General features: G+C 39.1%; 1 protein-coding gene across 1 annotated transcript in view; it reads right to left on the bottom strand.

The window, feature by feature from the left end:
- Positions 1–15335, bottom strand: part of LOC106095022 (echinoderm microtubule-associated protein-like CG42247) — a 554291-nt gene that overhangs the window by 162275 nt on the left and 376681 nt on the right. Inside the window, exon 2 of the mRNA XM_059360659.1 lies at positions 3403–3597. Within this exon, the coding sequence (XP_059216642.1) occupies positions 3403–3570 (168 nt within the window). The 5' untranslated portion in view covers positions 3571–3597. The remainder of the gene's footprint in view (positions 1–3402; positions 3598–15335) is intronic.

Genomic DNA, 15335 nt, shown 5'->3' with positions numbered 1-15335 from the left:
CCCAGGCAAGCTTAATGCGTTGATTGCTTGTTTTACTCACCACTATAGGATGGGAGGCATAATAATCTACTCATTTGGTTTGTAACAGCTCGGAATATTGATCTGCGACCCCATAAAGTAAATGTATTCTTGATCGTCTCGACATTCTTTGTCGATATAGCCATGTCCATCCATCCCTCCGTCCGTCCGTCTGTTGAAAACCTCCAACGATAGCGGTCAAACGCGTACAGCTAACCGATTGCAGTTTTTCACAGATACTTCTTATTGATATAAGTCATTGGGGATTGCAAATGAACCACATTTAGAAATTTTTGTTTATAGCTCCTATAAAAACTTTTGTATGTAGCTCCCATAAAAGCAGGATTGATTAACCGATGGGGCTAAAAGTTTGTTTCAAATCGGTCTACAATCTGATATAGCTGCTATTTAAACCGACCTTCCGATTTTCCATCTTGAGCCCTTGGAAACCGTTACTTAAGTGTTCTGTTACGACTTCCAACAACTGTGCCAAGTTCGGTTCAAATCGGTCTATAACCTGATATAGCTCCCATATAAACCGATATCTTGATTTCATGTCTGGAGCCCCTGGAAACCGCAATTGTTATCCGATTTGGTTAACATTTTAAACGTCGTGTTCGTCCGGGTATACTAATTTCGTCATTCTGTTTGTAACTACTCGAAATATTCGTCTGAGACCCCATAAAGTAAAAATATTCTTGATCGTCGCGACATTTTATGTCGATCTAGCCATGTCCGTCCGTCCGTCCGTCCGTCTGTCTGTCGAAAGCACGCTAACTTCGGAAGGAGTAAAGCTAGCTGCTTGAAATTTTGCACAAATACTTCTTATTAGTGTAGGTCAGTTGGTATTGTAAATGGGCCATATCGGTCCATGTTTTGATATAGCTGCCATATAAACCGATCTTGGGTCTTGACTTCTTGAGCCTCTAGGGTGCGCAATTCTTATCCGATTGGAATGAAATTTTGCACGACGTGTTTTGTTATAATATTAAACAACTTTGCCAAGTATGGTTCAAATCGGTTCATAACCTGATATAGCTGCCATATAACCCGATCTTGGATCTTGACTTCTTGAGTCTCTAGAGTGCGCAATTCTTATCCGATTGGAATGAAATTTTGCACGACATGTTTTGTTATGATATCCAATAAATGTCCCAAGTATGGTTCAAATCGGTCCATAACCCGATATAGCTGCGATATAAACCGATCTTGGGTCTTGACTTCTTGAGCCTCTAGAGTGCGCAATTCTTATCCGATTGTAATGAAATTTCGCACGACGTGTTTTGTTATGATATCCAACAACTGTGCCAAGTATGGTTCAGATCGGTTAATAACCTGCTATAGGTGTTATGTAAACAGATCTGGGGACTTGACTTCTTGAGCTTTTAGAGGTCGCAATTCCTATCCGATTTGGCTGAAATTTTCTTTCAACAACTGTGTCAAATAAGGTTCAAATCGGTTCATAACCTGATATAGCTGCCATATAAACCGATCTGGGATCTTGACTTCTTGAGCCTCTAGAGGTCGCAATTATTATCCGGATCCTCTCATGACTATCAACATACGTGTTTATTATGGTCTGAATCGGGAAAAGAATTCGACAAATGCGATCCATGGTGGAGGATATATAAGATTCGTCCCGGACGAACTTGGCACGCTTTTACTTGTTATACCCTCAACTATAGCACGGGGGTATACTATCTTCACCAAAGGCCCATAAAGTATATATATTTTTGATCATCATGATATTTTAAGTCGATATAGCCATGTCCATGCGTCTGTCTGTCTATGGAAAGTGCGCTAGCTTTCAAAGTAGTAAAGCTAGACATTTGAAATTATGCACACATAGTTCGTATTAGTGTAAGTCGGATGGGATGTTTTGATATAGCTGCCATATAAACCAATCTCTGATCTAGACTTCTTGAGCCTCTAAACGGCGCAATTCTTATTCGATTTTGCTGAAATTTTGTATGAAGTGTTTTGTTATAACTTCAAACAACAGTGTCACGTATGGTCTAAATCGGTTCGTAACCTGATATAGCTGCCTTATAAACCGAACTCTGATCTTGACTTCTTGAACCACTTCACGGCGCAATTTTTATCCGATTTGGCTGAAGTTTTGCATGAAGTGGTTTGTATTGACTTTCAAAAATTTTTCCATGCATGGTTCAAATCGGTTTATTACCTGATATGACTCCCATTTAAACCAATCCCGGATCTGGACGTCTTGAGCCTCTTGAGGGCGCAATTATTATCCGATTTGACTTAGCAATTCATATGCATTATTTTTTGTTTGCCTATAAAGAGATATCGGGCAAAGAAGTTGACAAATTCGATCCATGGTGGAGTGTATATAAAATTCGGTCTATTCGAACTTAGTATGCTTTTATTTTTTTCCTCTTCATAGTTTCTTCTTTTTCTATTTTCGTTAATCTTAAGGTTATTCCCGATTCTTCTAGTGTATCGTCCACTTAGGATCATCTATCACTAGGCCCATCCTTCCCATCCTCATTTTTTTCGGTTTTGAAAAGTGAGTCCCTTCACTCTTCAGTCCCTGCTATCATCACCTTCTCTTCGCTTTTGCTTATAAGGTTTAAGAGACTAATTCTTTAGCCTCTTTTACATACCTCACTACTCTTGATATTTCTATAAACTTTCCTTCCGATCATCCTTCTGACCTTATTCCGTCTTTTTTTCCTTTTCTACTTCGATTTATACATAGATTTATATAAAAGTCCGACTTGCGCCACTAGTTCTGCCCTTCCCATCTTCTCAAACCTTTTTAATTGTTCCGAATTATTATTTATATTTATAATAACATACATAGGACATAAATTGATATGAACAGCACAGCCTTAGAGATATGCTACTCTTTTTGTACAATCGGCTTTATTTAAATGTAAAATTAAATTATACAGTCTTTGCATGTATCCAGCCAAACAGCACATTATACATAGCAGCTCTACCTCATCGACCTCGTAGAATTATTTTCATGGGATAATGTGACAAAATAAATTTTCATCAATTGTAGCAGCGATTATGGCGATAAAGCTGCAACAATTTAAGAGCCTGCTTTACGCGGTGGCATTTGCCAATTCCCATGCAAATTTGGCAGGCTTTTGGTTGGTGGTTTGGTTCCTAAAGGGTAGACATTTTTGTGTTTTTTTCGCGTAGTTCTTTATGGACTGGCTATAAGGGGAAGCTGATAGGTAGGCAAATACCTTTGTAAGCAAACGCAACAATTTTTTTTTATTTATGTAGGAATGTGGGTATATGTATATATGGACGCCGGCACCGTGTTAAGTTCAGAACTTTTCATTTTGTTCATTGGTTGTATATTTTTGTAGTTGTTGTTTTTCGCACACCTCCCCATAGTACACTTACCTGAACTGAGTGATCCAAATTATTGATAATACGTATGACACGGCCAGCACTGCGTTTTATCGAGCCCGATGTGGTCGATAATGTGCCCAAATCCGCTTCCATTATTGATGGCTTACGACTGGCTGGTTTTGAGCCCCAGCCTTGATTACCCGGCGATGCATACCACATGCCGTTCTTTTTACCGTAACTCGCAGGCTGCAATCATCCATGGTAAAATGGCATCCACCAATATCATCAAAGGGAAGGAAGACACCAAACCAAGGGGAATGAACATGTAAGCAAAAAAGGGCAAAAAAAGAGAAAAAGTTAAAAAAAATCGTTTTGTTAAGGGCGAGGTAGAAAGAGAAAGAGAGAGAGAGAGAGAGAGAGAGTGAAAGAGGGCAACAGAATTGTTTTTTTTTTTGCTTCACTAAAGTTTGATGAAAATATTTTTACCTCCCTTTAGGCTTGCAAAGCATTTAGCCTTCTTTTGCACTGCAATGAAAATGAAAACAGTTTTTTGTTGTATTTTCTTTGACTGCTTGCAGTTTCACAGCATAAACTCATGCCAAATATCCATATCACAAGCGAAGTTTTTTTTTTTGTTTGTAACTATGATTTTAATTAAAACTGATGCTACATTGAATGGTATAACTCAACACAACACTAGTGTGCCTTTGTTTATGGGGAAATTATTGTTAAAGTGGTATATTTTTATACCCACCACCATAGGATAGGGGGTATATTCATGTAGTCATTCTGTTTGTTAACAGATTCTCTCGAAATTTGGCAGAAAGGATTTTTTTACGACTGTCGAAATGAATTTCATGGAAACTGGTTCAGATTTAGATATAACTCTCAGATTTATGTTCGTCTGATTTTGAGGAAGTGATCATTTGTTATCCGATTCTGTCGAAATTTTGCAGGAATGACCCATATTTAGATATAGCTGTCATATATGTATATCGCCCGATTTTCACTTTAAGAGCCACTGCAAGCGCATTATTGACCAATTTTGCCAAAATTTTGCACAACGACGACTACCTCATTATCTGAGAAGTTTTCTCGGAATCGGATTAGAATTAGATATAGCTCCCATATATACGTTCGTCAGATTTTGGGTATGTTGTCATTTGTCAACCGTAGTTTTTACAGTTTGAACATATTTGCTCGCCAAGGTCCATCAAATTGGTTCAGAATTGGAAATTGGTCCCACACCACTGTTTTGATTGTTTTTGAACACGCAAAGCAATCACAAAGCCTTGATGGGTGTATACGAAAAGCTACGCATAGAAGTATGCAAATATAATGAACCTATAATATATTCTGCAGCAATTCGAATGTGGTAGCTTGACTGATGGTCGAACAGATGTACATGTCTAGACTGACTAATAACTCCAAGATGATCAAGACTGATATAATCTATGGAGTCGCAGGTCACTATTTCGAGATGTTACAAACGGAATAACTACTAGACCCCCCCCCATCTTTTGGTGGTGGTTATAAAAATGAGATGTTATCTTATCTATTCGTGACCTTTCGGATTTTGGCCTGATCTGTAAGTCCTTTTGGTCGCCCTATTTTTCCAAGTTTATATCCATTCTTCTCTCGAACCCATATTATGACCATTTTATACCTTCCACCAGAGCATGGGGTATACTTATTTAGTCATTCCGTTTGTAACACCTCGAGATATTTGTCTAAGACCCTATAATGCTTATATATTTTTAATCATAATGTAATTTTAAGTCGATCTAGCCATGTTCGTCTGCATGTCTGTGCGTTTGTCTGTGTGACTGTCCGTTCATCCGAGAGTCTGTTGAAAGCACGCTAACTTCCGATGGAGTAAAGATAAACGCATGAAATTTTGCACAAATATTTCTTTTTAATGTAGGCCAGATTGTGGGGAGTGGTCTGGAAGAAACAATTGATATCGGAAGAGGGGGCGGACCCTCCCCCTAACCCAAAAATTACTACCCAAAAACAAAAGTACACCGATCGGGACAATACGGAACTCAAATGAAAGGTATTCAGAAGTAGAGCACGAATTTCATATAGGATATAATACCCTACACCACCGAGTATACGTAATACTTTCAACAGATAGCACCTATATTTGCATGCCTATTAAAATATGGAACAGATCCTTATACGGTTTTCTTACGATGGTACGAAAATTGTAGCTTCTACAGCCTTAAAAGTCGAAACGCATAAAAGACATATATGGGATTTTCTATACCCACCACCGAAGGATGGGGGTATATTCATTTTGTCATTCCGTTTGCAACACATCGAAATATCCATTTCCGACCCTATAAAGTATATATATTCTTGATCAGCGTGAAAATCTAAGACGATCTAGACATGCCCGTCCGTCTGTCCGTCTGTCTGTTGAAATCACGCTGCAGTCTTTAAAAATGGAGATAATGAGCTGAAATTTTGCACAGGTTCGTTTTTTGTCCATAAGCAGGTTAAGTTCGAAGATGGGCTATATCGGACTATATTTTGATATAGCCCCCATATAGACCGATCCGCTGATTTAGGGTCTTAGGCCCATAAAAGCCACATTTATAATCCGATTTTGCTGAAATTTGCGACAGTGAGTTGTGTTTGGCCCTTCGTCATCCTCCGTCAATTTGGCTCAGATCGGTCTAAATTTGGATATAGCTGCCATATAGACCGATCTTCCGATTTAGGGTCTAAGGCCCATAAAAGCCACATTTATTATCCGATTTTGCTTAAATTTGGAACAGTGAGTTGTCTTAGGCCCTTTGACATATTTCTTCAATTCAATTCAATTTCAACAGACAGTCGGACAGACGGACATAGCTAAATCAAATCAGGAAGTGACTCCAAGCCGATCCGTATACTTATCGATGGGTCTAGCTCTTCTCCTTCTTAGCGTTGCAAACAAATGCACAAATCTATAATACCCTGTACCACGGTGGTGGTGCAAGGTATAAAAATTTAATCCAACTACTGGGGGCCGCGCCAACCCCATCCTTCTTAGCGTTGCAAACAAATGCACAAATCTATAATACCCTGTACCACGGTGGTGGTGCAAGGGTGGTTGCAGCTCCTATATAAACCGATCTGCCGATTTGATTTCTTGAGTCCTTACAAGCCGCAATTTTTGTCCGATTTGGCTGAAATTTTGCGTTCGGTGTTCTGTTGTGACTTTCAAAAACTGTGGCAAATACGGTCCAAATCAGTCGTTAACCTAATATAGCTCCCATGTAAACCCGTCTCTTGCCCATCCTTGTTCGGTTCCTAGAAGCTTTATTTTTTGTTGGTTTGACAGAAGTTTGGTATGTAGAATAAAATTATGCCCTTCAACTAAATTTATTTTGTATACATTTTTAGCGGAATCCATGGTTGTGGGTACCCAAGATTTGGCCCGGCCGAACTTAGCACGCTTTTGTTGGATTAAGTGTTTAGCGGACCACCCCACCCCCCAAAATACCCACCATTCAAATATGGGGCTCAAATAAAAGGTATTTGGGAGTATACCAAGAAATTGCTTTTCTTTTTCGAGACCAAGTTTCAAGCGTCCACCCTTTCCCAAACAGTACTTATTAATGGTGTTTGAGAGTAGAATACGAATCTGATATCCAAATTGTGGGACCAATTGTTTGGGGGGGGCCGTTCCTTCCCAAATAGAAAACAATTTACAATCATAGCAATATGAGGCTCAAATGAAAGGTCTTTGAGAGCAAAGCACGAATCTTATATCAACGTTCGGGAAAAAATGCCTATGGAGCCACCCGACCCCCCATAACACCCCCCAAATATGACGAATTTGCTGATCATTGCAATATGGGGCTCAAATTAAAGGTATTATAGAGAAGATTACGAATCTGTTATATATTTTCAGGGCCAAGTCAAGTTTTGGTCCGTTGACCAAAAACACCCAGCCCCCCTCCCCCAACCAAACCGACTATGGAAATATGGGGGTCAAATGAAAGATATTAGAAAGATGATATCAACATTCGGGACCATCTGTATAGAGGACATCCCATCCCCAAAACAACCACTAAGTTGAAAGTATTTGCCTACCACGACAATTTTGGGCTCAAAGAGAGTGCAGCAAGAAGTAGATAGTTTTATGGGGTCAACCGCCCCATCCGGACATATTTGCTGACTATTGCATTACGGGGCTCTAATAAAGGGTATTTGAGACTAGCAAACGAATTTGATATCCAATTTTGGAGCAAATTGTTTGGGGAACGCCCATCTGAAATGTTGCACAATGACTTCATCTATGACCTTCAACACACGTCTCAAATATGGTCTGAATCGGTCCATAACCAGATATGGGCCCCATTTAAACCCATCTCCCGAATATACTTCTTGATCCTGTAGAGACCGCAACTCTTATCCGATTTGGTTGAAATTTTGCTCAATGACTTCTACTATGGTCTTCAACATCCAAACTGTGTATGGCGCGAATTCTGATCAATTATCCTTTATTTGTCTATTAAGAGGAACCGGCCAAAGATCTTTACATATTCGATCCATGGTGAAAGATTTATAAGATATGGCCCAACCGAAGTTTACATGCTTCTACTTGTTGAATTTGTAATATTTTTTTTTTGGATTCTTTCCATGTTACCTCAACCTATTGCTCCCTACTTCGATTTTTAATGCCACATTTATTTATTTCCATTTGAGTACGTGTCCTACGGAGCAACACAATAAATGTTGTGCCTTAAAAATGTAAAGAATGCACATTTGTGATTGTTTTGTGCAAATCAAAATTTAATTGAAATATGTTTTTACTAATAGGTTTTTCTGTTTATAATCAAAAGAACGACTATTCGAGATATACAGATCCAGCCAACAATCATGAATACATATATGTGAAGGCCGGAAGGGCCAGACAGTCCAACGGTTGGTAATTAAATCAATCAATTGATTTATTTTTGCAATTATGAAGATTGATTTAAAGCAAAATTGAATCAAACCACATCAATTTTGGGTTATGGAAGAATGTTAAAGCCTAATGGTAGGCAATACTTATATGTATGTAGGCAACATATTTTGTGTGGTATCTAGCAATGCAATGAAATTAAATACAATTTAATGAATTTTACAATCAAGAAAACTTTGCTAAATATTTTGAAAATTGGAAAGGGCAGTATTATGCGCACCGTTCTAGTCACTTATCTAGTCATTCCGTTTGTAATGGGTTACGGAAGAATGTTAAAGCCTTGTGGTAGGCAATGCTAAAAAAGTAAAACAAAAGCCTATACGTATTATGTGTGTAATTTGGCACTGCAATGGAGTCAAAGACAATTTTATGAATTTTAAATTTAAGACAACTTTTCTAAATATTTGAAAATTTAGGGAAGAGCAGTATTATAAGCACCACCACTTATGTAGTCATTCCGTTTGTAACATTTCGAAATATTAATGGGCGACCAGATAGAGTATATATATTCTTGATTGTCTCTACATTTTGAGTCGATATAGCAATGTCCTATTGTCCGCCTGTCGAAAACACGTTAGCGGTTGAATGCGTAAAGCTAGCCGATTTGGTTTCATGAGCCCCTAGAAGCTGCAATTTTTGTCCGATTTGGCTGAAATTTTGGATGTAGTGTTCTGTTATGATTTCTATCAACCGTGCCAAGTTCGGTTCATCAACATCAGAATGAAGCCTTTGTGGTTAGTCGGAAACTAAAACACCTGGTCTCCAGCTTTACTCCATTGAATTAGAGACTCTCTAGGTATAACATATCCTTGATGTGCTCTCCCATGTCTTCCTTCTGTTAAAAGAATAAAAAGACTAGTCACAATCCGCATAAATACGAAATTTTCCGACATCAGCCTTATTTGTGCCCATGCACTGACGGACGACAAGGACGAGCAGACCATTCATGATTTTAAAATCGTTCTGGGAGAAGATATTGAAGGACAATATCTATGGTCCAACAGTCGGAAGATTTTACTCCCACGAGATAACGTCCGATAATGGGTTGAGGCAATTAGGGGCTCAATAAGTCAAATCGGAAGATCGGTTTATATGGGAGCTATATCCAAATCTGAACCGATATGACCCATTTGCAATCCTCAAAAACCTACATCAATACTAAGTATCTGTGCAAAATTTCAAGCGGGTAGCTTAACGCGTTCGCCCGCTATCGTGATTTGGACAGACTTACGTACGGACATGGCTAGATCGACTCAGAATGTCGAGATGATCAAGAATATATGAACTTTATGGTGTCCTAAATCAATATTTCGAGGTGTAACAAACGGAATGACTAGGTTAGTATCCTATGATGGTGAGTATAAAAAGAAATGAAAAGTATGCATTCAGTGGTGATTATAAACACCCACTGAGACACACATTTATATATGTGTTCTATTTTTGTACCCACCACCGAAGGATGGGTGCATATTCATTTTGTCATTCTGTTTGCAATACATCGAAATATCCATTTCCGACCTTATAAAGTATATATATTCTTGATCGTCGTAATAATCTAAGACGATCTAGCTATGTCCGTTCGTATGTCCATCTGTCTGTTGAAATCACGCTACAGTCTTTAACAAGTAAGAGCGTGCTAAGTTCGGCCGGCTCGAATCTTATATACCCTACACCATTGATTGCGCGGTACACCGAGTTCTATGCGCGGTATACGAACTGTTATGCATAAGAACTGTTATGCTATTGGAGATATATCAAGTTATAGTCCGATTCGGACCATAAATAAGTGCGGAATATTGTACAAGTCATTGTGTAATATTTCAGTTCATTCGGATAAGAATTGCACCTTGTAGGGGATCAAGAAGCAAAATCAGGAGATAGGTTTATATGGGAGCAGTATCAAGCTATTGATCGATTCAGACGATATTAGACACCTATGTTGAAGGTCATGAGAGAAGCCGTTCTAAATTTCAGCCAAATCGGATGAGAATTGCGCCTTCTAGGGGTTCAAAAAGTCAAGATCCCAGATCGGTTTATATGGCAGCTATATCAGGTTCTATACCGATTTACGCCATACTTAGCACAGTTATTGGAAGCCATAACAAAACACCTCCTGCAAAATTTCTGCCAAATCGGATGATAATTGCGCGCTTTATTGGCTCAAGAAGTCAAGATCCAAGATCTTTTTATATGGCAGCTATATCAGGTTCAATATCGATTTACGATTTAGCACAGTTGTTGAAAGTGATACCAAAACACCACGTGCAAAATTTCAGTTAAATCGGACGAGAATTGCGCCCTCTATAGGCTCAAGAAGTCAAGACCCAAGATCGGTTTAAATGGCAGCTATATCAAAACATGAACCGATGTAAACCATACTTAGCGTAGTTGTTGAAAGTGATACCAAAACACTACGTGCAAAACTTCAGTAAAATCGGATAAGAATTGCGCCTTCTAGAGGCTCAAGAAGTCAAGACCCAAGATCGGTTTATATGGCAGCTATATCAAAACATGGACCGATTTGGACCATTTACAATACCAACCGACCTTCCTTCGAAAGTTAGCATGTTTTCGACAGACAGACGGACGGACATGGCTAGATCGACTTAAAGTGACATGACGATCAAGAATATATATGCTTTATGCGGTCTTAGACGCATATTTCGAGGTGTTACAAACAGAATGACGAAGTTAGTATACCCCCATCCTATGGTGGAGGGTATACAAATAGAGATATTGAGCCAAAACTTTGCAAAGATTTTTTGTGTCCATAAGAAGGCTAAGTTAAAGATGGGCTAAATTGGACAATTACTTTATGTAGCCCCCCTATAAACCGATCAGCCTGTTAAAGGTCTAAGGCCCACAAAAGCCACAGACAGAGAGTTGTGTTAGGCCGCGATCAGTCCATATTTGGATATATTGTAGCTACCATATAGACCAATCTCTCGATGTAAGGTCTTGGGCCCATAAAAGGCGCATTTATTTTCCGATTTTGTCAAAATTTGGGACAGTGAGTTGTGCTAGGCCCTTCGAGATTGCTCTTCAATGTGGCACAGATCAGTTCAGATTTGGATTTAGTTGCCATATAGATCAATCTCTCGATTTAAAGTCTTGGCCCCATAAAAGGCGCATTTATAATCCGATTTGGCTGAAATTTGACACAACGAACAAAATTGAACAATGACTTGTACTTATTAGACAACTCAGTGCCCGTGCAGAATTTGGTCCAAATCGGACCATATTTGGATATAGCCACTAAAGGGGCATACATGAAGCATTTATCATCGGATTTATATGAGTCGTGGTTTACATATATACCCGAGGTGGTGGGTACTACGACTTTTTAATTGTTTCTTCTAACATCCTCTTCATAATTAAGCAGCAGTCATTTTCAGCAAACAATAGACTTTTCAGAATCAAGGCTGCTACTCTGAAATTGCAGTGCTATTGCTGCAATAGTACAACTACTTCTACAATAGCAGCAAAATTAACTACTAATATTCAGCTAATTTTTATACCCTCCACCATAAGATGGGGGGTATACTAATTTCGTCATTCTGTTTGTAACTACTCGAAATATTCGTCTGAGACCCCATAAAGTATATATATTCTTGATCGTCGTGACATTTTATGTCGATCTAGCCATGTCCGTCCTTCTGTCCGTCCGTCCGTCCGTCCGTCCGTCCGTCTGTCTGTCGAAAGCACGCTAACTTCCGAAGGAGTAAAGCTAGCCGCTTGAAATTTTGCACAAATACTTCTTATTAGTGTAGGTCGGTTGGTATTGTAAATGGGCCATATCGGTCCATGTTTTGATATAGCTGCCATATAAACCGATCTTGGGTCTTGACTTCTTGAGCCTCTAGAGTCCGCAATTCTTATCCGATTGGAATGAAATTTTGCATGACGTGTTTTGCTATCATATCCAACAACTGTGCATAGTATGGTTCAAATCGGTCCATAACCTGATATAGCTGCCATATAAACCGATCTTGGGTCTTGACTTCTTGAGCCTCTAGCGTGCGCAATTCTTATCCGATCAGAATGAAATTTTGCACAACGTGTTTTGCTATGATATCCAACAACTGTGCCAAGTATAGTTCAAATCGGTCTATAACCTGATATAGCTCCCATATAAACCAATCTTGGGTCTTGACTTCTTGACCCTCTAGAGGGCGCAATTCTTATCCGGTTGGAATGGAATTTCGCACGACGTGTTTTGTTATGATACCCAACAACTGTGCTAAGTATGGTTGAAATCGGTTCATAACCTGATATAGCTACCATGTAAACCGATCTTGGGTCTTGACTTCTTGACCCTCTAGAGGGCACAATTCTTATCCGATTTGAATGAATTTTTCCACGAAGTATTTCGTTACGATATCCAACAACTGTATCAAGTATGGTTCAAATCGGTCCATAACCTAATATAGCTGTCATATAAACAGATCTGGGGATTTGATTTCTTGAGCTTCTGGAGGGCGCAATTCCTATCCGATTTGGCTGAAATTTTGCATGACGTATTAAATTTTTACTTTCAACAACTGTGTCAAATAAGGTTCAAATCGGTTCATAACCTGATATAGCTGCCATATAAACCGATCTGGGATCTTGACTTCTTGACCCCTAGAGGTCGCAATTATTATCCGATATGCCTGAAATTTTGTACGACGGATCCTCTCATGACCATCAACAAACGTGTTTATTATGGTCTGAATCGGTCTATAGCCCGATACAGATCCCATATAAATCGTTCTCTCTATTTTACTTCGTGAGCCCCAATGGGCACAATTCTTTTACGAATTGGCTGAAATTTTACACAGGTCTCCAACATATAATTTAATTGTGGTCCGAACCGGACCATATCTTGATATCGTTTTAATAGCAGAGCAACTCTTTTCTTATATCCTTTTTTGCCTAAGAAGAGATGCCGGGAAAAGAACTCGACAAATGCGATCCATGGTGGAGGGTATATAAGATTCGGCCTGGCCGAACTTACCACGCTTTTACTTGTTTTGTATAAGTGTAGGCGCAAAGCTAGCAACTTGAAATTTTGCACAGATACCTAATATTGATGTGAATTGTTGCGGATTGAAAATAGGCCTTTCGGTTCAGATTTAGATATAGCTCCCATATAAACCGATCTCCCGATTTGACTTCTTGAGCCTCCAGAAGCTGCAATTTTAGTCCGATTTGGTGAAATCGATTACGTAGTTTATGTTCTGACTTCCAACAACTGTGTCAAGTGCGGCTCAAATCGGTCTATAACTTGATATAGCTCCCATATAAACCGATCTCCCGATTTCATTACTTGAATTCTTACAAGCCGATTTGATCTTGAATCCTTACAAGTCGTAATTTTTGTCTGATTTGGCTGAAAGTTTGCATATAGTGTTCTCTTATAATCTTCAACAACTGTGCCAAGTACGGTCCACATCGGTCTATAACCTGATATAGCTCCCATAAAAAGCACTTCCCGATTTCATTTCTTGAATTCCTACAAGCCGCAATTTTTGTCCGATTTGGCTGAAATTTTGCACGTAGTGTTCTTTTGTGACTTTTAAGTACTGGACCACATCAGTCTATAACCTGATATAGCTTTCATATAAATAGATTCCCAGATTTGACTTCTTGAGCCCCGGCAAGCCGTAATTATACCCTCCACCATAAGATGGGGGGTATACTAATTTCGTCATTCTGTTTGTAACTACTCGAAATATTCGTCTGAGACCCCATAAAGTATATATATTCTTGATCGTCGTGACATTTTATGTCGATCTAGCCATGTCCGTCCGTCTGTCCGTCCGTCCGACCGTCCGTCTGTCTGTCGAAAACACGCTAACACCCGAAGGAGTAAAGCTAGCCGCTTGAAATTTTGCACAAATACTTCTTATTAGTGTAAGTCAGTTGGTATTGTAAATGGGTCATATCGGTTCATGTTTTGATATAGCTGCCATATAAACCGATCCTGGTTCTTGACTTCTTGAGCCTCTAGAGTGCGCAATTCTTATCCGATTGGAATGAAAGTTTGCACGACGTGTTCTGCTATGATATCCAACAACTGTGCCAAGTATGGTTCAAATCGGTTCATAACCTGATATAGCTGCCATATAAACCGATCTTGGGTCTTGACTTCTTAAGCCTCTAGCGTGCGCAATTCTTATCCGATCAGAATGAAATTTTGCACAACGTGTTTTGTTATGATATCCAACAACTGTGCCAAGTATGGTTTAAATCGGTCCATAACCTGATATAGCTGCCATATAAACCGATCTTGGGTCTTGACTTCTTGAGCCTCTAGAGTGCGCAATTCCTACCCGATTGGAATGAAATTTTGCACGACATGTTTTGTTATGATATCCAACAACTGTGCCAAGTATGGTTCAAATCGGTTCATAACCTGATATAGCTGCCATATAAACCGATCTTGGGTCTTGACTTCTTGAGCCTCTAAAGTGCGCAATTCTTATCCGATTGGAATGAAATTTCGCACGACGTGTTTTGTTATGATATCCAACAACTGTGCGAAGTATGGTTCAAATCGGTTTATAACCTGATATAGCTGTCACATAAACCGATCTGGAATCTTGACTTCTTGAGCCTGTAGAGGTCGCAATTATTATCCGATTTGCCTGAAATTTTGTACGACAGAATCTCTCATGACTATCATTATACGTGTTTATTATGGTCTGAATCGGTCTTTAGCCCGATACAGCTCCCATATAAATCGATCTCTCTATTGTTCTTCTTGAGCCCCCAAAGGGTGCAATTCTTGTTCGAATTGGCTGACATTTTACAAAGGTCTCCAACATATAATTTAATTGTGGTCCAAACCGGACCATATCTTGATATCGCTCTAATAGCAGAGCAAATCATTTCTTATAACCTTTTTTTGCCTAAGAAGAGATGACGGGAAAAGAACTCGACAAATGCGATCCATGGTGGAGGGTATATAAGATTCGGCCCGGCCGAACTTAGCACGCTTTTACTTGTTTTTATCTAATTTGTCTAAAATTTGGCAGATAGT

Source organism: Stomoxys calcitrans, chromosome 1 (genome assembly GCF_963082655.1).
Source record: "Stomoxys calcitrans chromosome 1, idStoCalc2.1, whole genome shotgun sequence".
In the NCBI taxonomy this organism is placed as follows: Eukaryota; Metazoa; Arthropoda; class Insecta; order Diptera; family Muscidae; genus Stomoxys; species Stomoxys calcitrans.
This window is presented reverse-complemented; position numbering and strand designations above follow the sequence as displayed.